The sequence below is a fragment of the Physeter macrocephalus genome, chromosome 1, assembly GCF_002837175.3.
Source record: "Physeter macrocephalus isolate SW-GA chromosome 1, ASM283717v5, whole genome shotgun sequence".
In the NCBI taxonomy this organism is placed as follows: domain Eukaryota; kingdom Metazoa; phylum Chordata; class Mammalia; order Artiodactyla; family Physeteridae; genus Physeter; species Physeter macrocephalus.
This window is the reverse complement of record NC_041214.2, coordinates 76,981,777-77,005,141: the sequence shown is the minus strand read 5'-3', so window position 1 is coordinate 77,005,141 and position 23,365 is coordinate 76,981,777. Positions and strand designations below refer to the sequence as shown.

Here is a 23,365-nt window from a genome sequence, read left to right as displayed (position 1 = left end):
GGCCCAGTTGCCTTCAAGGCCCGGCAGCCGCAATCATGGCCTGTCCTGGGGCCTGGGCGCCGGTGCCGGAGTTACCAGAGAAGAACTGTGGGTACCGCGAGGTCCAGTACTGGGACCAGCGCTACCGGGGCGCTGCCGACTCTGCTCCCTACGAGTGGTTCGGGGACTTCTCTTCCTTCCGTGACCTCCTAGAGCCGGAGCTGAGGCCGGAGGACCGTATCCTCGTGCTAGGTGGGTAGTCCCGGGGCTGCCCAGCCCAGGTGGAGCTGGTTGGACTGGCCCCGCCCCTCGCTCCTGTCTGCCCCTCTCAGAGGACTCCCCAGTCAGAAGTCAGGATCCAGTACCTTTAGAATCTCGGCAGTATTTAGCCAGGGCAAACAGGAGCCAAGAGATTCTTAGTCCGGGGACCCCCAGGAGAAAGACAGTCTCTCTGAGTCTGAGTGTGGTAGGTGACCCATGACCCCTTTCCGGACCCTGGGGAGGCAGCCTCGAGCACTGGAGAGTTCACAGTAACTAGTTCAAGTCCCAGCGCTAGTTGACTGTAGGACTTAGGACAAATCATGAACCTGTTCTGAGCCCCGGCTTCACTTCTAGAAATGGGACTGCGAAATCAAGTAGGATAAGGCACGTGCAGGCACCTCGAGCGCAATGCCTAGCGCTTTTCTGTGTGCGCCACTGGGCACCATGAGCCATTGTCGTCTAGAGAGTTATCTCTTGACTCTCCAAGCTATAACTGAAACTTGGACCTATGTCGTCGTCGTCCCCACCCCTCCACCCCACCTACTTCCCACCGTGTGCAGTGAGGATGAGGACAGCTCCCTCTGAGGGGAGATTGCAGCCGAGATTGGTGTGACTCCCCAAAAGGAACAAGTACTGGGGTTTCAGGTGAGGCTCTGAGAGGTCCACCTGCCCCCCTTGGGGTTCTCTTCCACTGCCAGCCTTGGGGGCTCCAGTGACGTTTGATTAAACAACGGATTTCCTTCCAATTATAGTTTTTATTTTGCTATTTTTAAAACCATGTATTAAGTGAAATATTTCAATATATGAGACATTTATAATACAGTAGATATGTAAGGTATAAATAATAACTCGAATGTGTGTGTATACCCTACTCGGTTTGAGAAATACAGCATTCCTAGGACTAGAAAGTGCTTAAGAACTTGAACCCTGGACGCAGCTAATTATGTAGGGATCGCAGCACATGTTATCTTAGCTGTGGAATCATGGGCAAAATACTTAAAGTTCTGTGCCTCCATTTTCTCAGCCTTAAAAAAAAAAGTAAGAGTACCTACTTATTTATCAGGTTTTTAAGATGATTGAGTGAGTATGAAAGATAAAGAGAAAAAAGCCTGACAAAATAAAAAGCCTTGTATATCCACGGTTTTCTGTGTGGTCCCCCAAACCTCTTCCCCCCAGAGTTAAAACCTCTCTTGAATTTTGTGGCTTTAAACCATTGGATTTATTTATAGATTTACCATAGATTTTTGTTTTTCAAGCTTTAGTGTAATAACCTGGAAAACTGGACCCCACTCTGAGTATATAATTCCAGGGATGGTCTAAGGTGGGTCCCGGGGTCTGTATTTTCAACAAGCCCACAGGCTGATTCTCATGCTGGTAATTGACAGAGTAACACTGCCTTAAATTCTGCCCGACTGGGAGATATCCTTTTCTGGATAGAGGAGGGAAAAGTCTAAAAATCAAAAAGAAAAACTTTCCAGACAGGATTCCCAAGATCTAAGAACAGGACCCACAGCTTGGGGTGTACCCTATGTTACATTCCACCTAAACAAACAAATTGAACACCTGGTAGGTGCTAGGGAATGTGGTGAGCCCTTTCTAACTTATTTAATCCTCATGGCAACCCCTAGAGGTTAGTGATAAATATTATGAGAACTACTGGGTTAGGGTTCAGTAAACTTTTTCTGAAAAATGGCCAAATAGTAAATATTTTAGGCCTTTCAGGTTATACAGTTGGTGTCACAACTAGAAAATGGCGATGGTTGTTATAATAGAATCTTCAGTATAGAGCTACTGGCAAAATAAACTGAGATAATCCTTATAAAGTACTTAGCATGGGACCCAGTGTTCAAAAACTGTTAGCTATCATTATTATTATTGAAAATGGGAGTCAGAGAGGCACTTTCTCCAGGACTGCTCGGAGAAAGAGTACCTTGCCTGAAGACTTGTGTGTTTGGTCCCTATGGCTAGATTCCTCATTACAGATGAGTTCATGTGGCCGTCCCAGTTTTGCTGTCATTATACTTCTCTGATTCTCTCTTCTTGCTTGACTCCATGCTCTGTAGAATCTTCTGATTATAATTTGGCTTCAGTTTGTATTTCCTATAGAGACACAAGGGACTGACCAGAGGATTGACTGTCCAGACCCCATGATGGCTATTTTTTCCTATTATAAATAAGCGAATTGGTATTCTGGTTTACACTTCAGTCTCTTGGTGTTGGGATAGCATCCACATAGCTCTGGGCTCCCATATGATGGGTTCTTGGATCTGGCTCAATTCTCCAGAGCTCTGCTTCCCTAAGGCCCCACCTAGGGAAGCAGTGGCGGTTCCAAGCCTCATCTTAGTTGTTAGCCCCAAATCACTGCTTTGTAGGCATAACCGGCCCTGTGGTCAAGTTTTATTTTCCCTTCATCTTTAATAAAGTTGTTTTGGGAAATACCATTCCTGTACCAAAGGGAACAAAGGAAGGAAATCTGGGTTTGTCCACAGTTAGGCAGAGCTCTGCAGGCATATGAGGTCAGGTGTTGGGTGATGAAGGCATTGTGGTCAGAGAACCCAGTGGGATTTCAGGCTGAACTGGGTTAGAGTCTCCTATTCAGCAACCCTCACCTCCCGTCCAAGAGCCTCTTGTGGTTCCAGTGTTGGGACGCACACATTGGGTTTTCCCAGGTAAGATTGTACTCTTCCTGAGCCCCAGAGCCTGAGGAGGAACACAAGAAGGGGCAGCCGAGGACCAGCCAGCAGTCTCTGGCACCTGTCCAGGTGCCAAGCTCTGCCTGCTAGATTAGGGCTATCCCAACAGCTGATTCTGTGATCCTCTTAGGGAGGCAAATGGGGATTAAAGGCAATCTAATCCCAAGAGCTGGGGATCCCCATGTGAGGCCACCAAGAACTGTCATCCAGGCCTGTTCTTGGGCTGATACCACAAGAGGGCCTGGAAGAGGCCAACAGATCTTTGAAGGAAGCCATGCCCACTAGGCAGTAGGTCCACATCCACTCCTCTAACCTCCACCCTCCAACACTTTGGGACTGCTTTCCAGGCACTTCCCACCAGAGTGTTATGATTCTTCAAGACTCTGACTGGTTGTCAGTTCCCCTGATCCTGTTGGCCCACCCATCTAAGGTGGGGACAGGGACTCTCCTATGTGCCCCTTCCAGCCTGTCCCTATTGAAACTCTCATTGCATTATGTGGCAGTTGCCTGACTACACATCTGTTCCTCTCACCAGAGCATCAGCTCCTTGAGGGCAGAAGCTCTTTATTCATCAGCAGAACCCAATATGTGGCGCTCAATCATACATGAAGAAATTACAAGGAATCATCTCCACTGTGTGTCCCCACTTAGTTTCCCCTTCACTTGTTAATTCTGCCTTGGAAAGAAAAGTAAGATAAAAACCCCTAACATGAAGTCTTCCCAGGGTTGATATCATCAAAGGATCTCTGAGAGGTTAGGAATTAGGATAATACTAGCATTATCCTATTAATAATATTATGATGCGAATATTATCCCCATTCTGAGTCTGAGGAAACTGAGGCTGAGTTGAATGACTTGCCATGGCTGTATGACTAGAGATATCAGAACCCAAATCTTTGAACTCCTAAGTTCAAAGTTCCTACTCTTCAGCTGTTTAGTTTTTAAATTTAGAACATCACATCCTACACGTAGGCTAGGTATTGTTATCTTCATTTTTCTGACTAGGAAATCCAAGTTCCTAGTATGTAAACGACTTGCTTTAGTCCACACAGCCAGGAATGGTAGAGCCAGGATATGTGCCCAGATCTGTATGACTCTAAGGCTCATGCTCTTGTACCATGCTGCTTCTCCCTCAGTACGGGAGGGTTTGAGCTGAGAGAAAACAGGCCAAGAGTGGATGGATAATTGGGGAGGTGAGAACCAAAGCTAACCTCGACCTTTTGTCATCCACCCCTTCTCACCCCAGGCTGTGGAAACAGTGCCCTGAGCTACGAACTATTCCTTGGGGGCTTCCCTGATGTGACCAGTGTGGACTACTCATCAGTAGTGGTGGCTGCCATGCGGGCTCGATATGCCCACGTGCCCAAGCTGCGCTGGGAGACCATGGACGTGCGGGCACTGGGCTTCCCCAGTGGCTCCTTTGACGTGGTACTCGAGAAGGGCACGCTGGATGCCCTGTTGACTGGAGAACAGGATCCCTGGAATGTGTCCTCTGAAGGTATCCAAACTGTGGACCAGGTGCTGAGCGAGGTGAGGGAGCACCAAGGGAAAGACGGCTGATCAAGAGGTGCGGATGAGGGGTTAAGGTTTTTGGAGACTAGAAAAACTCAGAAGCCAGAAGGAGGCATGGTTTGGAACAAGTAGTGGGTCCCTTTAGGACTATGGTTACCTGAAGGATGGGGGTGTTAAGCTGGATCAAGATTGTAGGGGGCTGGAGTGGCCAGGCTCACAGAGGCTGAGGATTGAATACTGTGTTGCCATAGAGATGAGGTAGCGGCCAGGTTCCAGGTAGGGAAGGTAAGCAGCTGGCAGGAAGGCAGTGCCCCCTGCACCTGACATCACTCCCATGCTCCTACATGTTTAAAATATAGCCCTACCCCCATGGAACAACCGTGGGCAGAGATGAAGCCTCACTCTTTTGCCATGGAAAGCCCTGAGCCCTGAGCTACTGGATGGAGGGTAGTACCTGAGATTTCGCTGGGAGGGCATCTGGGGCCATACTGACCTTTGAGAACCTGGAGATGGGCTTCTCACCAATGGCTTCTCTATCTGCCTTTCAGGTGAGCCGAGTACTGGTCCCTGGGGGCCAGTTCATCTCAATGACCTCTGCTGCCCCCCACTTTCGGACAAGACACTATGCCCAAGCTCATTACGGCTGGTCCTTGAGGCATGCAACCTATGGCAATGGTTTCCACTTCCATTTCTACCTCATGCAGAAGGGCAAAGAGCTCACTGTGGCCCAGCTGGCCCTTGGGGCCCAGATCCTCTCACCCCCTAGACCTCCCACCCCACCCTGCTTCCTCCAGGACTCAGATCATGAGGACTTCCTCAGTGCCATTCAGCTGTGAGGCCAGAAGCATGGCCTCCTGCCTTTCTGCCCCAGGCTCAAGTATTCGGAATTCCTGACTCAGGGCTTAAGGTCAGGTCCAAAGTGCCCACATCCCAGGGGCCTCATGCCTAACTAAGACAGAGCTGATGGGATCAACCCCACATGAAAAAAATACAGGCTAGGTCAAACTAGATCCCAAATCTCAGGTTTCTGACTTCCTTCTTAAGCTCCTCAGATCTCTCCTGGATTCCCCAACTTCCTCCCCCACCATACTGAAACATCAGTGATTCATCCCCAGGCGCAAATCTCAGCACAACCCCTGTGCATGCCAGCCAGACTTGGAGACTTGCATCCCTGGGGCCTGTTACTGACCCCCATTCAACCTGGGTTTATTCATAGGAGGCTGCAGACTTTGAATCTAGATTGCTTCTGACCCCAGCTCCAGCCCCAACTCTGGTGACCTATCCTGCTCAGGTTGTATTATTTACCCAAGGAGGGCACGCTGTAATGATGTTCCCAGGCCAGGCTGACCTGCCTGTGTTTACTTGGCAACGCTTCTCTGTCAGTTACATGCACCTGAGATTCCCAAGTATCTGCTCCCCTCCCCCAAAAGAATTGGAGCCATTTTGGGCTGGCTCCTATAGCAAACCAAAGCAGCAGCTACATACACACGCACACACGGGGCGGGGCGGGGGGTCTGTGTTTATTCACACACTCCTGGTACAGTGAGGAAGGAGGAACATTTACAAAGGACATCCCTGGGGTTGAGAATATCTCCAGGGCTAGGGCTACAGGTGTCATCCAAAGATGCAATGCAGCCCCCATTTGGATTCCCAGGGGCAGGACGCAGGGGTCCAAGGTAAAATCAGACCTGGGCCCTTGGAAGGTGATACCTTGAGGGGAGGGGTCTGCCAGAGAGCTGCCTGGGGTCAGGCATGGGCAGACTGGCCATATGGTTGGTTACCATGTTGCGGGCTTGTCCCATCCCAGCCTCAACACCCATCCTATCTGCCAGGCGCAGAAGAGCGTGGCCGAGACCATGGGGGGAGGGCATGAACCACGAGGGGAATCAGTAAACAAAGAGTCGGATATAAAAATACAAATGTGCTGAGGAAGTCCCTTAGAAAGAGGCTGAGGCTGGGGTCACGCCAGACAGGGGTGGAGGGTGAGGAGCGGCCTAGAGGGCTGGGCTCAGGTGGGTGGGAAGCTCATGCAAATGTGCAGCCAAACATCCCTGGCCGCGTGCGAGGTCCGACACCGGCAGGCAGCCGGTCTGCGGACCGGACCTGCCTCAGAGGGGCGGGGCAGGGGAGCCGTGCGGGAGGGGACGGGCCGGGGCTGAGGGCCGCGGGTCTCTGTCCGTTCCGGTGTGCGGGGTGGGGCTGCGGCCCGAGGTTCTAAAGTGCATGAGCGCGGCGGCGGGCTCCAGGCCGGTCCGCGCCGCAGCTACCGCCGCCGCCGTGGTGCTGAAGCGGACAGCTCCGGAGTGCCTGACGGCGGCGGCAGCAACTATGACCCGAAAGCGGCGCGGCCCTGCAGCCCCCGCCCGCGGGCGCCTGGGCCGGGGCTGGGGGCGCCGGCAGCCGCATCGCCGGCCCGCGGTCCTGGCCGCCGCGGGGCTGGGCCCGGAGCCCGCCGCCTGAGCCGGCGCGTCTACACTCCGGACGGCGGCTTCTCCCCCATCCCTTTCAGCACGTCGTCTATCCGGTCATCCTCGATCACCACTGCGCAGGGAGAAAGCGCGTCAGCCGCGCGGCCTCGGGGGGCAGAGGCGAGAATGGGGCCCTGGTCCTCGCGCCCCGCTCAGCTACTGCCCGTGGCCCAGAGACGCCCCTCGGACCTCCGTGCTACAGTGACCTCCCCGTCCGAACTCTCCTGCCGACTCAACCCACTGCTGACCCCAGCTCCCACAGACCCACGCCTCTCCTTGTGGAGGAACGCCCCTCTTCCAAAGACTCCAGCCGTTCAACCTTCCAGTCCAAACCCTCCCGCCGCCTGAGCTCTCCTCCATCCGAGCTGATCGGAAAGCTTTTGCTCATGGGATTCCCCTCTTCCACCCTCACTTCAACAGAATTCCCTCCTCAAACCGAATCTCCATCTATTCCAGCCCTCTCCCCAACCTAACCTTCTTGCAGCTAGAACCCCTCTTCCGATCCTGGCACTAACAGAGCCCCTCCTTCCCCATGTAAGCAACCAGGACAAGCGAACCCCCGGCCCCCTTCCCATTCTCCAGTCAGACATCCCTCCCCACCCGAAGGTTCTTCCGTAGCATACACCGACTTAGCGTTTGATCCCGAAGAAGCGGCCCGTCGCCCCATGTTCCCACTTCAGGCAGCCCCAAATTCCCCGGCCGGCCCCTCCCCTTCGCCCGGGTGCCAAGGCTCTACTTCCAGAGGTGGCAAGCATCGAATCCGGGGCACTGCTTTCTCAGGAGAGGGGAAGAGGGGGACACAACACTGCAGCAGGGACCCCCCCGCCCCTCCAACCCCGGCCGGCGAGCGGCTGGCTGCGCTGGTCTGCGGCAAGAGCTGCTGGCGCTTGGCGGGGAACTGCAGCCGGGGGGGCGCCCGGCGGAGGGTTTCTGGGTCAAGCGACGACTCCGGGCCCTGGCCGCGTACCTCTCTTGGCTCGGCCGATCTGGCCCAGCTTGGGGGGTCGCTTGGCTTGGTTGCCCGCGAAGAAGGAGTTGGTGTCCTGCAGGCGGCAGCTGAAGGAGAGGTCAGAGCCCTCGGGGTCGGCGCCGAAGCGGCCCATCTTGTCCTCACTGTAGGGCAGGATCTCGGACATGGCGGGTGCGGGGTGGGCGCGGGACTGCGGCGGGGCGCGGGCGGCGGGCTAGCTGCCGGACCGGCCCTAGCTCAGCAGGGGAGCCGGCGGAAAGATGAAGTCATGCAGCATCCGGGGCTGCGAAGCCAAGCGGGGCCTCCTCCCCCGCGCCTCCGCCTCCCGGGCCGCTGGGCAGGCGGCGGCGGTGGCGGCGGCGGCGGCGGCGGCGGAGACCGGGCGGGGGCGGTGCGCTGGGGGCGTGGGGGGCGGGGGCGGCGAGAGCGGAATGACGATGAGCGCCCGACTGCCGCAGAGCGCGGCGGGCGGGGCTCAGTGGAGGTGGGGAGGACACCGGCCAGGGCAGGGAGGGAGGCCGGCCGCGGGGGTGGGGTGGTGTGCGGACAGGAGCGGGCCCAGCTCTCTGCGGAGGAAAAGGAGCGAAAATGGCAGGGTCCTGCCATTGGCGGGACTGGCTGCTGGGCGAATGGTACCGGCCAACGGGTGCAGGAGGCGGACACCGGAAGCGCTGCGAGGCGGGGGTCGGATACGGCGGAGATGTGCGGGAAGCCGCAGGACGCGGGAATAGCTCAGGCCAATAGGTGGTGCCCCCGCCGTTGGCGCCCTCTTGTATAGGGTTGCTCTTCGGGTCTGGCGCGCTCTTTTACAGAGTTGCTTTTCGGGTCTTAAACTGTTCATCTGGAGCCTGTGTTTCTCTGACTGTCCTCTGTTTCTGTCTGTGCCTATTTATATGTCAGTCTATCTCCATGTGTCTGTCTGTGTCTGTCTCAGTGCCCCATATCTCTTTGTGTCATGGGCTCTGTCTACGTCTATCTCTTAAGTGTCTCTGCTCTTCCGTATCTGTCTCCATTCTTGGCCTCTATGTGCCGTAGTGACACATGGGGGCCTTAGGGTCTGGGAGAACCGCAGGGCGCGGCGGGCGCTTTGAGCCCGAGTTTCGGCGCCAGCAACAGAGCTGGGGGTCTCGGTCTCTTCTTGGAGGAGTCTCGGTAACTGGGCCGACGCGCGCTCACCAGGGCAGCCCTCCACCCCCAGCGCTGTTGCAGCCGCCGAAACTCGGGCTCAAAGCGCCCGTTGCGCCTGCGGTTCTCCTAGCCCCCGAGGCCCGCGCTGCGCTTGCAGTGTAGGAGGAGTGAATGACGGCGTCGCGGGGGGCGCCCTGGCTGTAGGTGACGCGGGGAAGCCCGGAGCGCCTGAGGAAGCGTCGCGCGCGCGAGTTTGTGTCCGGAGGTAGAGGGGGAGGGATAGAGGACGCCTCCGCCCTGGGTGCGGTGCAGAGCGTAACAGCTCTCGCCTCAAGGACTGTAACGCACCCTCTTCTCTCCCCCGCTCCCCCTCTGGCCGTCAGCGGCTTCGTCACCTGCTCGCTAGCGCGCTGGGGCTCTGGCGCAATCTCTGGCCTTGGCGGAGGGGGGCGTCTCACATTCGGTGACAGTGACGACAGCGCTAATAAGGGTAATTATCATCCGGACATTCAGTCCATATTCGAGGCGGAGAGTTCTCCACCGTCCCTGAAGCGCTTTTCCTCCCGCCCTCTAAATCACTTAGCTACTAGCGCTGAGTCTCCTTCCTCCAGCAACTCCTCACCACGTGTTAGTCCTGGGGACACAAAGGCGAATGCCATGGTGGCTGCCCTCAGGACGAGGTTGGGAAGTGCCAGAGTTGCCTCTGTACAGGCCTCATTCAAGACCACAATCAAACCCTATCAAACCCTCCTCTGCTGTGTCCTAGTCTCTGGAATGAGAGCTGAAGCTGGAGGTGGAGGCCCAGCTGGAGTGAGAGGAGCCTCCAGACCTGGAAGGACAGGAGAAGCTGGAGCTCAGGGTCACTAGGAGACAGTCCAGAAAATTCCACCCCGGCAGGGGGTTGTCCAGCAATGGGTTCCAATCCAGCCTCTGCCACTTTCTGTGTGGCCTTGAACTGATGGCCCCACAATTAGTTTTTAAAAATTAGTTCATTTGTACTTGTAACCTTTTAGGGAAATATGGAAAATCACACAAAACCTTTCATATATATCCTTCCCATCTTTTTCTTATGCATTTGCATAATATGCATACCTCTCTGAGCCTCCATGTTCTAGTGTGAAGCCTAGAGATGATAGAGCCTACATAATGACAGTTTTGTAGATGAACTTGTCATGAGGTGAAGTGGTTTGTCTCGGGAGGTAATGAGCTGCCCCTACCAAAAATGCTAAAGGGGCCATCCAGGTTCTTGCCAAGAATAGGATGAGAGCACTGGGTGAGGAACTGAAACATTTCTCGTTTCTCCCCTCAGAATGAGGGAGACTGGAGGAACAACAATTTAACTTGGAGATCCTTCTTAAATAATCTTAGTCCTGTAAGGTACATGCTGGATTGTGATTAAAGCAAAAGACATAAGTGAATAATTGTAAAGATATAGTAATATATGTTTCAGCTATGTTGTGAAAATTTGGAGGGAGTTTTTTTTTTATAAATTATTTTTATTTATTTATTATTTTTGGCTGCGTTGGGTCTTCGTTGCTGTGTGCAGGCTTTCTCTAGTTGCGGCAAGCAGGGGCTACTGTTCGTTGCGGTGCGCGGGCTTCTCGTTGCAGAGCACAGGCTCTAGAGTGTGGGCTTCAGTAGATGCGGCGTGTGGGCTCAGTAGTTGTGGCTCGTGGGCTCTAGAGCACAGGCTCAGTAGTTGTGGAACACAGGCTTAGTTGCTCCACAGCATGTGGGAGATTCCCGGAGCAGGGCTCGAACCCGTGTCCCCTGCATTGGCAGGCAGATTCTTAACCACTGCACCACCACGGAAGCCCTGGAGGGAGTTCTTTAAATTATGCTCCTTTACTTAAATTCTGATGTTCTGCATCCCTGACCATGAGATGAAAATTCATTTTCACAGCTAAAATGAAGTAAAGTTTGCTTGGATTTTTGTGAAAATGCATTGAATTTCTCTTGAAAGCCCCTCAAAACCTAGTGGGATTAATCCATATATTCTCAGAAGAATAATATGCCTTTTGACAATTGAGTATTAATGACACTTTTATTCAAGTGGAAACTGTAGGCCTGTGTAGTGGGTTGAACAGGGTTCCCCCCTAAAATTCATGTCTACCTGCAACTTCAGAATAGACCTTATTTGGAAATAAGGTCTTTGCAGATGTTAATTAGCCAAATTAAGCTAAGGTCATACTGGATTAGGGTGGGCCCTATATTCAATCACTGGTGTCTTTGTAAGAAGAGGACAAGTGAACAAGACATATACACACATGAGAAGGCCTCGTGAAGAAGCAGAGATAGGAGTGATGTGGCTGCGAGCCAAGGAACACATAGTGTTGCTGGGAGCCACAAGAAGATGGAAGAGGCAAGGAAGGATTCTTCCCTAGGGCCTTCTGAGAGAGCATGGCCCTGCCTAGATTTTGGACTTCTCACTTCTGGAACTGTAAGAGAATAAGTTTCTGGGTTTGTTTGTTTTTGTTTTTTTTGGCTGCACCACGCAGCATTAGTTCCCCAACCAGGGATCAAACCCACGGCTCCTGCAGTGGAAGTCCATCATCCTAACCATCCTAACAACTGGCCAGGGAGTTCATTACAAGTTTCTGTTTTAAGCCACCCAGTTCATGGTACTTTGTTACAGCAGTCCTAGGAAACAAATACAATCAGTTACAAGTATTTTGGGGTCATCTTTTCACATCTCTCATGATCATGTTTCTCCTTCCTTAAGCTCTCCCTGGACCCTTTGCTCCCACCCTGTCCACTCAAGGGAAGCCTACACCATGAGGGTATTTCTGATACTCTTCTATTTAGCAGAAGCTGATAAATCACAAAAAAGAATGAAGCACATCTGTGTGGATTGACATAGTAAGATCTCCAAGGCCTGCCAAAATATCACCAAATAGCAAGTGTAGAGTATGATTTCATATGTGTGTATACATACGTATGCACACTTACACACACACACACACACACACAACAGTGTATTTAGGTATGTAAATGCATATAAAAGAAAGAGCAGGAAGGCTACATACCCAACTGCTAATAATGTTTATCTCTGAGGATGGTACTGGGATCCTGGCAGAATGAAGTTCATCTTTTATTCTATATACCTCTGGAGTATATTACATTTGCAATAAAAAGGTTTTAGTGATTTTTTTTAAAAAAAGGTTTGAAACCAATGATATAGTCCATTTATCAAACATCACACTCTGACCCTAGACAAATCAGTTGACTTAGAAGGGAGATTAGTAGTTAACAGCATGGAGTTTAGATTCAAATTAAGGATCTGCCTTCTCCCTGATGTGTGACTTTTAGGTATGTTATTAAGCTTCCCTGTGTTGTAGGTTCCTCATCTGGACAGTGATATTGGTAGTCTCTATTTCATTGGGTCGTTGTGAGGATTAAATAGGTTAACATACATAAAGTGCTTAGGTAAGTGCTAGACAATAGAATTGTTAGCTATTATACAGAAAAGCATAAAGAAGAAGTTAAAAGTAACCTCATCATTAGATATATTCAGATTCACATTTTGTTGCATGTCCTTCCAATCTCTTTTTTTTAACCTGTGCTTTTTTACTTTTTTGCTTCAATAAAATGAGATTTTGTAATTCTTTTTCTCCTCCATTTAACTCTATATGGAGAACATGTCCCGATAGTATTAACTCTTCTTTTCTATCATTTGTAAGTGTTGCATTGTATCCCATTGTATGGATGTTTGATTTATTTAACAAGTCCTCTACTCTCAGACATTGAATCCCCTCCCATTTTTTTTTGTTATTATAGACAGTGCTGAGATGAACATTTGTTGTAGGAGAAAAATGGCCCAAATATTTAATAGCTCTTCCAATCAAGAAGTAGAATCTGGGACTTCCCTGGTGATCCAGTTGTTAAGACTCCGCACTCCCAACGTGGGGGACCCGGGTTCGATCCCTGGTCAGGGAACTAGATCCCTCATGCCACAGTGAAGATCCCACGTGCTGCAACTAAGACCCTGCAAGCCAAATAAATAAATATTAAAAAAAAAAGTAGAATCTATTTCTCCATCATTGAATCTGGGCTTGACAACCTGACTTGCTTTGCTCAATAGGGACATTAGCAAATGTGATGCAAGCAGAGGCTTGAAAAGTGTTTATGTACTAGGGCTTGCCCTGTTTTTTGTTGCTGGGAATCCTGAGATCATCATATGAAGAAGCCTGGGCTAGCCTCCTGGGGAAGGAGAAACCACATAGAGTCTGGGCCCAGCCATCCCAGCTGAGGCCCAAGCATGTAAATGAGGTCATTCAGCTACACCATTCAGCTCCTGGTGAGCTAACCCAGACCTGAAGAACCACCCAATAAATCTACTGAACATGAAAAGTAATAAATGTTTGCTGTTTTAATCCATGAAGTTTGGGGAGGTTTGTTATGCAGCCAAAGCTAATTGATACAAACATGCTGTAGGTAATGATGATTTCCTAGAACAATTTCCTAGAATTCAACTTTCTGGGTCAGAAAATATGTACACATACCTTTTGATTCATATTGCCAAAAAGATTATCAGTTTATAAGCCACCAGCAGTATATGACAGTGCCCACATTCCCCATCTTTGTCAACACTGGACATTAATGTGTGTTGTTATCTTCATGACTATACTGTTCTTGTAAGTTAACACATAAACATTTTCCATTCCCTCTCAATTCACAGTCAATTTAGAGAAAAATAGACCCCCAAAACTTACTCTTATAGGAAAAGAAGAGCAGAAAAGAGAGAGAAAATAATGGTGAGAGAATAAAACAGAGTCAAAGGTTATAAACACAGAGGAAAAAAAATAGAAATATAGAATGCAGCAGGGACTTCCCTAGTGGTCCAATTGTTAAGAATCTGCCTTCCGATGCAGGGGACGTGGGTTTGATCCCTGGTCGGGGGAATTAAGATCCTACATGCCTCGGGGCAACTAAGCCCAGGTGCCGCCTCAATAAAAACCCAGCACAGCCAAAAGAAAAAGAGAAACCTCCAAGCCTTTTTATACATAGGGTACTTAACATGCATTCAGGAATAGCTGTGAACCTAATAAATGATTTGGGTCATCAAAGAGGCATGGAAAGGAAATGTCCATTTAGGCCAAACCTAGTGAAACTGGGAGCGCTGTAAAAGCAGGTGCCAGCCTCTTTCTTATGTGGTTGCATTTAATTCTTACAACAATACTCTGAGATAGGGATGATTGTTCCCACCTTACAGATGAAGAAAAGTGAAAGGTCAGAGCTTTCAAATAAATTAATATAGATTATACACCTGATAAAGTGTTGAGCCCAAATTTGAGTCCAGGTCTGTCTGGCTTGAAAACTATGTGCTTCCCCTTACTCTTCCAGAGATGTGGCAGAAGACTATCAACTAATGCTGGGAGGAAGTATATCCTCCTTTTGATTCATATTGCCAATCTGCTCTTCAGAGGGCTGTCAGATTGCCTGGGTTTGAATTCCAGCTCTACTGCTTACTAGCTGTGTGACTCAGCCTCTCTATGCCTCAGTTTCCTCATCTGTAAAATGGCTTCATAAGTGCCACGAAGATAAATGAGTACATCGAGGTAAAGCACCTAGAGCAGTGGCTGGCCATGGTACAGTGCTGTATAAGCTGGCTACTTACAGCACGTCATTGCAGCAGCCATGGGATTATTCTAATGAACCTGTTGCCAGAAAGTCCTTACAAAGTGGCTTTGCTTACTCACATGGCCATGTCATGGTGGAATTTTCCATGTGGCAGGACTGACCCTGCTGCCATGTTTCGCTTCATCCAGGCTTGGGGGAGAGGGGAAAGAGGTGAGTGATGTGATGCCACATTGTCATCAGGCTGAACATGAACAACTCCAGAGACTTGTCCTATGTGGATATCCCAAGGTCATGCTGCTGCAGACCACAGTGTGGCTGGATGTGAAAGTTCCTTGCTCAGGGAACCCCTGATTAACCTAGAACCCATGTGCCTACTCTACCATCTGGGAAACAGAACAGGCTTCTCCAGCCATACAATTCTCATTTCTACCTATAGGATTTTAATAACAACCACAACAACAATAATAATAGCAGCTAGAGTACTCATTATGCGCCACACATTGTCCTAAGCATTTTACAGTATTGTTTCATTTAATTCTCACAACCATCCTTTGAAATAGGTACTATTCTTATTTCCATTTTACAAGAGAGGAAATTGAGTCTGAATCCAGAATCTTTCATCCTAACTATGACACTGTACTGTCTCTTGTTTGAGAACATGCAATACTGGGGTGGAAAATGCCAAAAGACAGCAGTCCAACATTTCTCAGCCTGATCCATTCATCACCTACCCTCTCTCAGCCACAAGAGCATTCCATGTTAGAACTGCTCACAGCAAGAGGTTTGAGAACTGAGGTGAGAGTCAAGAAATGGGTGGTGGATTTGCTACCATTCCAAGCCTTCTCAGGTCATATCCATATACTCTTGCAAAAGAGAGGCGGGATGAGGATGAGGCACTTTTTAAAAATTTGTGGTAAAAAAAACAAACAAAACAAAAAACTAGGCACTCTTCAGTGAAGCAGACTGCAACACCACCAGGCTTGATTAAGGAATGACAATATGGAAGGCAGATGGCAGATGCATAGATGCCACACTATTGCCTTTCAGTTAAATATTGCTTGGTGTGTGGGGTTTTTTTTTTTTCTTGTAAACCTCCCAAATAAAGTGATTTGCTTTCCTCAAGTTAGAAGTGTTAGCTCGTCTTTCCTTTAAATATCTGTGCATAGCTGTTTTTTTCCCTGCCGATTTGTTACCATCTGTAACCCTTCCTTTGTGAGATGATCTGATGACAACAATTATCTTGGAGAGTAAAAGTGCAGTCTTGAAACAACATGTAAGGGTGGACTCAGAGTGTGGGCTGTGTGTACATGATGCCCGAGCACTTTGTGTGTGTTGTATGTGTGTTTTGTGTGTGTGTGTCCAGAACCTCAGTATAGAACATATGTTGGCTCTGGGTGCCTGGTGCGTGTATACATTTTGTGTGAATATGCAGTGTGTGCATTCTGTGAGTGGTGTGTGTGTGTGTGTGGACCGTGTGTCAGGCTGAGTGCCTGCCTGTGTACTTTGGGTCTATGTGCTCCCTGTATAGATATCGTGCTGACATCCTGAATGTGGGTCGCCTCCTCCGTGCTGCTCTGTATGTGCTGGCTGAAGAGGGGCAGTGCGGACAGCTGGGGGAAGACGTTCTCCATGAGAGCATAATTTCTCAAAAGTGTTTAAAGGGAATGGGGAGGGCCTGCAATCTGGGGAGTTGGGCCAAAAAGTATCAGCAGGGTTTGGGCCTGGGTCAAAGGAATGTAAATTCTGGGAGGCTTGCAAGAGGGTGTTGCTGGGATGGGTGTTGACCACGAAGCGGAGAGGGAGTCTCCGGCGTTTCTGCTGGGCGGCTCGCTCCGGCTGGGGCGGCAGGCTAGGTGCAGCTCTGCGGGGCGGGCCGCGGGCACCCAGAACGAGGACCGGGCGCCGGGCAGACGGCGGGGCGCGGCAGGCGCGCTCCTCCTCCTCCCCCACGTCTCCCCCACCCCTGGCGCGGCGCCGCGGGGGGAGGGGGGCGCAGGCAGGCGGGGGCGGCGGCGGCAGCGGCAGCGGAGCAAGAGGCTACGGCGACTGCTGCGATGAAAGGCGGTGGCGCGGCCGGGCCGGGGGCTGAGGCCACGGCCCGGGCGAGGGCCAGCCGCTGGGAGCCCTAAGGTGCCGCCGGCCCCGACTCCACCATGAGCGTCGCGCTGCAGGAGATGGGCGGCGGCGGCAACGTGAGTGGGGGCCCCGGGGGAAAGGACCGGGGCTGGGGGGAGGCAGAGGGGCAGGCGGCGTCGGGAAGGGGCTCCGGCTCGCGGAGAAGGGGCTGAGAACTTGACGGCGGGGGTCGGAGGGACCCAGGCCGGAGAGCCCGGCGGGCCGGAGGGAAGGAGCCCGCACTTCATGCAGGAGGGGCCCGGCCGGGCAAGGGGCGCCGGGGCAGGGCCGTGGGCGCGCAGCTCTCTCTGCCTGACCTGGGTTGGCGCCCCGACTGTCTGGCAGATGGTGGAGTACAAACGCGCCACGCTACGGGATGAAGACGCACCCGAGACCCCCATAGAGGGCGGGGCCTCCCCGGACGCCGTGGAGGTGGGCAAGGGGGTCATCCCTGTCTCACCAGGCCCCCGCCCTGGCATGACGGCCGGCACACCCGGGAGCTCTGGGTTGCCCTGGAGGGTCACCTGCCCCCGCCTCCGCTCCATCTCTGGCCTCTGCGCTAGGACTATGGTGAGGCGATTCGAAGTCATGACGTTGCACAAAACATGCTGAGGGATCAACTCAGCTTGCTTCATTGCCCCTGTGCCCCAAGTTAACCCCGTTAGCGTCTTTGCTTCATGGCTCTGGAAACTGCCTGTGCCTTCACCCTCTGGGAGGACTTCTGTGATTGGGTCGCCCACCTGCAGCTTGCTAGCTCCAGGTCCTCCTCTGTACCCCAGGTGGGATTCCGGAAGAGGACAAGACACCTCTTGGGCTCGCACACCCAGCTGGAGCTGGTCTTGGCTGGTGTCTCTCTACTGCTGGCTGCACTGCTTCTGGGTTGCTTGGTGGCCCTGTGGGTCCAGTACCACAGAGGTAGGTGGGCCCACTCCTGTCATCAGCCCTCTTAGCTTGGGGGCTCTGGAGGCAGAAGGGGCTGCTAAGGTTCTCCCTGGGTGGGGCCAGCCTTCCCCCAGCTGTTCTCCCTCCTCCCAACCTTCCTGCTGTCACGGCCCCTCCCAAAGCATTTGCCTCTCCCAGACTGACTGACAGTCCCCTACCCACCGTGTCCCCTGCCACAGACCCATCCCACAGCACTTGCCTCACAGAGGCCTGCATTCGAGTGGCTGGAAAAATCTTGGAGTCCCTGGACCGTGGGGTGAGCCCCTGTGAGGACTTTTACCAGTTCTCCTGCGGAGGCTGGATTCGGAGAAACCCTCTGCCTGATGGGCGTTCTCGCTGGAACACCTTCAACAGCCTCTGGGACCAGAACCAGGCCATACTGAAGCACCTGCTCGGTAAATGGGCCTGTCCAGGAGGCACTGAGCCAAGTACATGCCTCGTTCCCAGCACAGGGCTTGGCACTTAGTAGGTACTCAAGAGATGTCCATGAATGAATGAATAAGTGGATGACTGCCACCACTCCTGGCATAGGGGATGCAGAGAGCAGGGGGCTCCTGAGGGGTGGAGATGAGTTTGAGGGGGCAGACCTCTGAGGTTAATGAAGGGACTCCTCTCTGCACTCTGGAACACTGCTGAGGTGTGGTAGGCACCAGGGGGTCCATAGTGCTTAGAGATCTTCTCCCTGGACAGGGGAGAGGAAGCTACTCTTTGCTGTGGCAGACAGTCTTCCTGGGTCTACATTAGGAGGACTCCCCCCTTGAGAAGGCAAGGAGAGGGATCAAGCAAGGGTCCAGGACCCCTCTTAGCAGTTAGCATGGTTGCCACCCGGACCTGTGTTCTATTCAACAGAAAACACCACCTTCAACTCCAGCAGTGAAGCTGAGCGGAAGACACAGCGCTTCTACCTCTCCTGCCTACAGGTGGAGCGCATTGAAGAGCTGGGAGCCCAGCCTCTGCGAGACCTCATTGACAAGGTAGGCCCCCCGGGATGGGCTGCAGGTGGGGGAGCAGCACAGGCCTTGGGAGAGGATGTGGCCCCAGAAAGCTTTAGGGGCCCCTGTTCCAGAGGTGCCACCATGGTCTCTACTCAGATTGGTGGTTGGAACGTTACGGGGCCCTGGGACCAGAACAACTTCATGGAGGTGCTGAAGGCAGTAGCAGGGACCTACAGGGCCACCCCCTTCTTCACTGTCTACATCAGTGCCGACTCTAAGAGTTCCAACAGCAATGTTATCCAGGTACTGGGCAGGGGAAGGGTGGGGAGGGACTTACAGACTATGTGCTGAGACCAGACTCCCCTCCCCTGTGCTGGGCTGGCTGCGGTGGCTCCCCCCGCACAAGAGTCCAGATTTCATGGGGCGGAGGACTCACTCCTCACCTTGCTATTGCAGGTGGACCAGTCTGGGCTCTTTCTGCCCTCTCGAGATTACTACCTAAACAGGACTGCCAATGAGAAAGTAAGGAGCATCCTCAGAATATCCACCCCGACCCCCCTGTTGAGCTGGGCTGATCCCTGTTTACTTTTCCCTTTACCCAGGGTCAGAGTGGCGAAGGTGAGCCTATCCTGTCACCTAGGGAGCCAACTACCATTCCTTCTTTCTCTCATCATTCTCCCCTCCCTGCATTCTTCTCTCCCTCCTTTCTTCTCTTCCCTTTCTTTTCTCCCTTCCTCTTCCCTTCCTTCCTTCTTTCCTTTCTCTTACTCTTCCAGGAAAACATTTTACAGGCACCTACTGTGAGACGTACATTTCAGAGCCACTGTCATAGGAAGCTTTCAGTGTAGATGGGTTCACAGACCTAGATAGTTGAGAACACAGCTCAGAAGAGGGCCTCTGGGACTCAGGAGAGACCCGGCAGCCAGAGAAGTTTTCCTAAGGAGGTTGCATTTGAGCCAGGCCCTGTAGAGTATCTAGGACTGGGTGAGGGCATGCTCAGATTTTAAACAAAAGTGTTGAAGAAGGAAAAGCTAAGGCGTGTTTGGACCACAGGAAGGGGTCCAGTTTGGCAAAGTGTAGAGCTCAAAGCATATGAGAGCGTGGAAAGGTGGGTGGGAACTAGTTTGGGAAGGCAGTATGGCTGGATGTGAAAAGTAGATGCAAGAGAGGGAGCCTGGAGATCAGTTAAGAGTGTCTGCACTACTCCAGGCTCTGAGTCTGTGAGGACCCAAATGGGGGAAGTGGCAGAAGGAAAGTCAGGAAGGGGAGGATGCAAGAGACATAATCAAGTCCAAATCATGAATTGTTGATGCCTGGATGTTAGAAGAGAGGGTAGAAGGAGGAACAGGTAAAGATAGTTGAGGCTGTGCACCTGAATGATGGTGGAATGGAGGGGTCCTTAGAGAATTCGGGGTGCCTACAGGGAGAACCAGCTTCAAGCACATTGGGGAGGTGGTGATATCACAGGAAAAAGGCAGACTTTGAAGTCAGACCTTGATTTTAATCCCAGCTTGGCAGCTTGGTGCAAGTTGATTAAGCTCTCTGAGGCTGTTTCTTCATCTGAAAAATAGGGATCATAGCATCTACCTCATATAGTGCTTGGAGGCAGGAGGAGGATGCAAGTTTACACTTCTGCATGTGGCAGACCCTTAGGGAGTGGGAGCTGCTCGTTTCAGACGTGTGAGTGCGAGGGACCTGGGTACCATCTCTGTACAGAGGTCAGCAGACAGCTGTGAAAGCTGGGTGGGGTCCTGGAGAGAGCATGGGCCTGGAGGGAGCCAAAGGCTTGAGGGGCATCTCCTTAAAAGCCTAGACAAAGGTTTAGGAGAAGTGAGAGAAAGGGCAAGACTAGAGAAGGAAAACAAGGAGATCCTTGGGACTTCCCTGGTGGCGCAGTGGATAAGACTCTGTGCTTCCAATGCAGGGGGCCCGGGTTTAATCCCTGGTCCGGGAACTGGATCCCACATGCATGCCGCAACTAAGAGTTTGCATGCCACAACTAAGGAGCCCGCGTGCCGCAAGTAAGACCTGGTGCAACCAAATAAATAAATAAATATTTTTTTTTTAAAGAAGAAGGAGGAGATCCTTGTATTTCAAGGGCAGCGGGAGAAAGAGAGACTTCTGTGGGGAAGGACAACCAGGAGTGGGGGTTTGTCCTTCTCCCATTTGCCCCCAAACACTTACCAAGCATCTGTCAGCCAGACCCTCTGTTACCATGTGGTGAACAAGACACTGCCACTCAGTGGGGGAGAAGGCATGAAATGGCCAAGCGCAGTTATCTTGTGTACAGTTGCTGGGACTGTTGTAAGATGAGGGGCATGGCATTCCGAGAGTCCAGTAACAGGGAGCCAGCCTGGTCCTAGGGTGAGGGTAGGCTGTGGGAAGGGAGAGGGTTCTAGGCAAAGGGAACAGCTGATGCAAAGGCTCTGAGGTGGGAAGGGGTGTGACTTGTTGACAGATCAGAGAGGGGAGTGGGAGGGGAGAGTGGGCCAAGTCCTTCTGGACAGGTAGGTGGAGTCACGTTATACATAAACACTATGGGTCAAGTTTAGCATTTATCCCAAAAGAAATGGAATAGGAAACTCAAAAGTGGGCAGTGTTATGAACAGATGTGTGGTTTTGATATCACCTGAGTCAGGGGAGGAATTTTGAGAATTCAGGAGAGAACCACATGGTCTGACCCCCAGGAAAGGGCAGGAGAAGCCTTGATTCAGCTCTCAGTGTGTCACCAGTTGTCTTGGGTAGGAAGTCTCCTGTGCCAGCATATAGGGGAAGCTGTAGTGCCAAAGGAAGTCTTGGGAATTCTCTGGCGGTCCAGTGGTTAGGACTCCGCACTTCCAATGCCAGGGGCCCGGGTTTGATCCCTGGTCAGGAAACTTAAGATCCCGCAAGCCGAGTGTCACGGCCAAAAACAACAACAAAAAAAACCACATTAAAAAAAAAGGCAAGTTTTAAGCTGAAAGTAAGGAAGTAGGGAGAGAGGGGTAAGTGAGTTGGGGGGCAGGGCAAGATCACTGGTTGAACCAACCATCCACTTTAGGAGCTGGGATGACTGGAATTGGTATGCAAACCTCTTCTTCTGACAGCAGGAGCAAGAAAGAGGGGAGGTGGGAAAAAGGAGATATTTTGAATATCTTGATTTTTGAATATTTTGCAGAGAATGGATATTAAGGGATCTAAAACTTCTCAGTAAAGTGGAAGAGGAGATGGCCTTTGGCAATTAAAGGAGCCCCAGGTGGGGCTTCAGGGCAAGAGTGAGAGTGGTCCCTGGGAGGAGGGCCACAGGAAGTCAGTGCTGAGCAGGGTTGAGGGTCTGTGCACGGGTTTTCATCCATCAGTCAACAAATATTTATTGAGCACCTACTATGTGCCAGATGCTGTGCTAGAGCCTGAGACTACAGTGCAGAACAGAACAAACAGCCCCTGCCCCCATGCAGCTCGAGTGCCAGCAGGCGCTGAGGCGACATGGGTTTGTTCTGAGCCCAGGCAGTGCTGGGATTGTGGCCCTGGAGTCATCAGGCCTAGGCAACATTTCAGCTCTGCCATCTGCTAGTTTGTAGTATGAGTCAAATCATGTAATCTTGCCAAGCTTCATCTGTAGGATGGAACTGTATGGAGTTGCTGTGGTGGGCGCGGGGTCAGGGGGCAGATATATTACATGTAAAACGCAAGTAGAGAATTTGATACATGTATATACATGTAGTCACTAAATATTTATTTTCTGTGCTTTTCTCCACCTTGGAGATGAGAGGGGGAAGGCAGCAAGTTTGAGGTCTGGCAGGATAGAAGGTAGAAGGAAATTGAAGCCACTGTGGACCAAATTCCCCACTGGGGTCCACTCAGCTGTTAAGTGAGGGCACATGGTCACTGATGGGCTGGGAAAAGTAGAAGGGCTTTAGGAAATGAGAAGGCAGAGCAGTATGGGAAGCGGATCCATCCACTGGACAAATATTTACAGGGCTCCTATTCTGTGCTAGGCCCTATTCCAGACCCTTGGGATACAGTGGTGAATAAGCCACTGTAACTTGGAACAGTGCTCTCCTGGAACTTACCTTCTCCTTGGGGAAACAGATGATGAACAATTTCACAAATAAATAAAAAAAGATCCTAGCAGATGGTGATAAGCAGTATGACAGAAATGATAAGGGTCATCTAGGAAAGCTTCTACGAGGAGGGTCTGCAGACAAGACAGTGAGGAGGGTCTGCAGAAGAGATGGTGAGCAGGGGTAGCAGCCAGAATAGTCGTCTTAGCCTTGGGCAGGACTTGTTGCTGTGCTCTGAGGATGACTTGGGGCCTTGACAGGTGCTTACCGCCTACCTGGACTACATGGAGGAGCTGGGGATGCTGCTGGGAGGACCTCCAGCCTCCACGCGGGAGCAGATGCAGCAGGTGCTGGAGCTGGAGATACAACTGGCCAACATCACGGTGCCCCAGGACCAGCGGCGGGATGAGGAGAAGATCTACCACAAGATGAGCATCGCGGAGCTGCAGGTGGGGCAGGCAGGGAATAGAGACAGCTGGGGGTGGGGGGGGCCAGCCCTGGCACAGGCCACCCAGTTTCCCTTCATGCCATCTGTCTGAGGCAGCCAAGCCTCTCCTCATTTCCTTGCTTTCTCTGAGCTTCCCAGCTGAACTGTTGCTGTCCTGGAAGGAAAACTGTTGCTATCCTGGAAGGTGTCCATTTTAGGGCACCCCCACTGGGCCATCCCTTGGTCCCTTTCATATTGCCTGGGGATGCATAGAGGGATTATGTTAAAAATCCATGACAACTTTTACAAGAT

The 23,365-nt window shown here is 51.8% G+C and overlaps 2 protein-coding genes across 11 annotated transcripts in view; one reads left to right on the top strand and one right to left on the bottom strand.

Annotated features, from left to right (window-relative positions):
• The first annotated feature begins 8 nt into the window (after positions 1-8).
• The window catches only part of ECE2 (endothelin converting enzyme 2), a 36,066-nt gene continuing 12,709 nt past the window's right edge, over positions 9-23,365 (top strand). For 4 of the 10 annotated variants that reach the window (XM_055084120.1, XM_055084115.1, XM_055084118.1 and 1 more), the window contains exons 1-8: positions 16,604-16,783; positions 17,052-17,276; positions 17,486-17,621; positions 17,828-18,043; positions 18,498-18,622; positions 18,740-18,886; positions 19,040-19,105; positions 22,887-23,075. In XM_055084120.1, coding sequence (XP_054940095.1) covers positions 16,745-16,783; positions 17,052-17,276; positions 17,486-17,621; positions 17,828-18,043; positions 18,498-18,622; positions 18,740-18,886; positions 19,040-19,105; positions 22,887-23,075 — 1,143 coding nt within the window. In that variant the 5' untranslated portion in view covers positions 16,604-16,744. Of the gene's footprint in view, positions 232-4,179; positions 4,464-4,993; positions 5,306-16,603; positions 16,784-17,051; positions 17,277-17,485; positions 17,622-17,827; positions 18,044-18,497; positions 18,623-18,739; positions 18,887-19,039; positions 19,106-22,886; positions 23,076-23,365 lie in introns of those variants that run through there. The other 6 variants (XM_055084139.1, XM_055084124.1, XM_055084128.1 and 3 more) reach the window with 6 other exon arrangements.
• CAMK2N2 (calcium/calmodulin dependent protein kinase II inhibitor 2) lies at positions 5,953-8,117 on the bottom strand. Its single transcript, XM_007117602.2, has 2 exons — positions 7,881-8,117; positions 5,953-6,986 (listed from the first exon to the last, which is right to left on the bottom strand). Exons 1-2 carry the CDS (start codon positions 8,047-8,049, stop codon positions 6,916-6,918), a joined length of 240 nt encoding a protein of 79 aa, XP_007117664.1. The 5' UTR covers positions 8,050-8,117; the 3' UTR covers positions 5,953-6,915.

Bases quoted from the DNA above. Each gene is read 5' to 3' on its own strand.
- CAMK2N2 (XM_007117602.2), bottom strand. From the start codon at position 8,049: ATGTCCGAGATCCTGCCCTACAGTGAGGACAAGATGGGCCGCTTCGGC. The intron at 6,987-7,880 runs GTACGCGGCCAG...CTCCCTGCGCAG, and splicing joins GATCGGCCGAGCCAAGAGAG to TGGTGATCGAGGATGACCGG.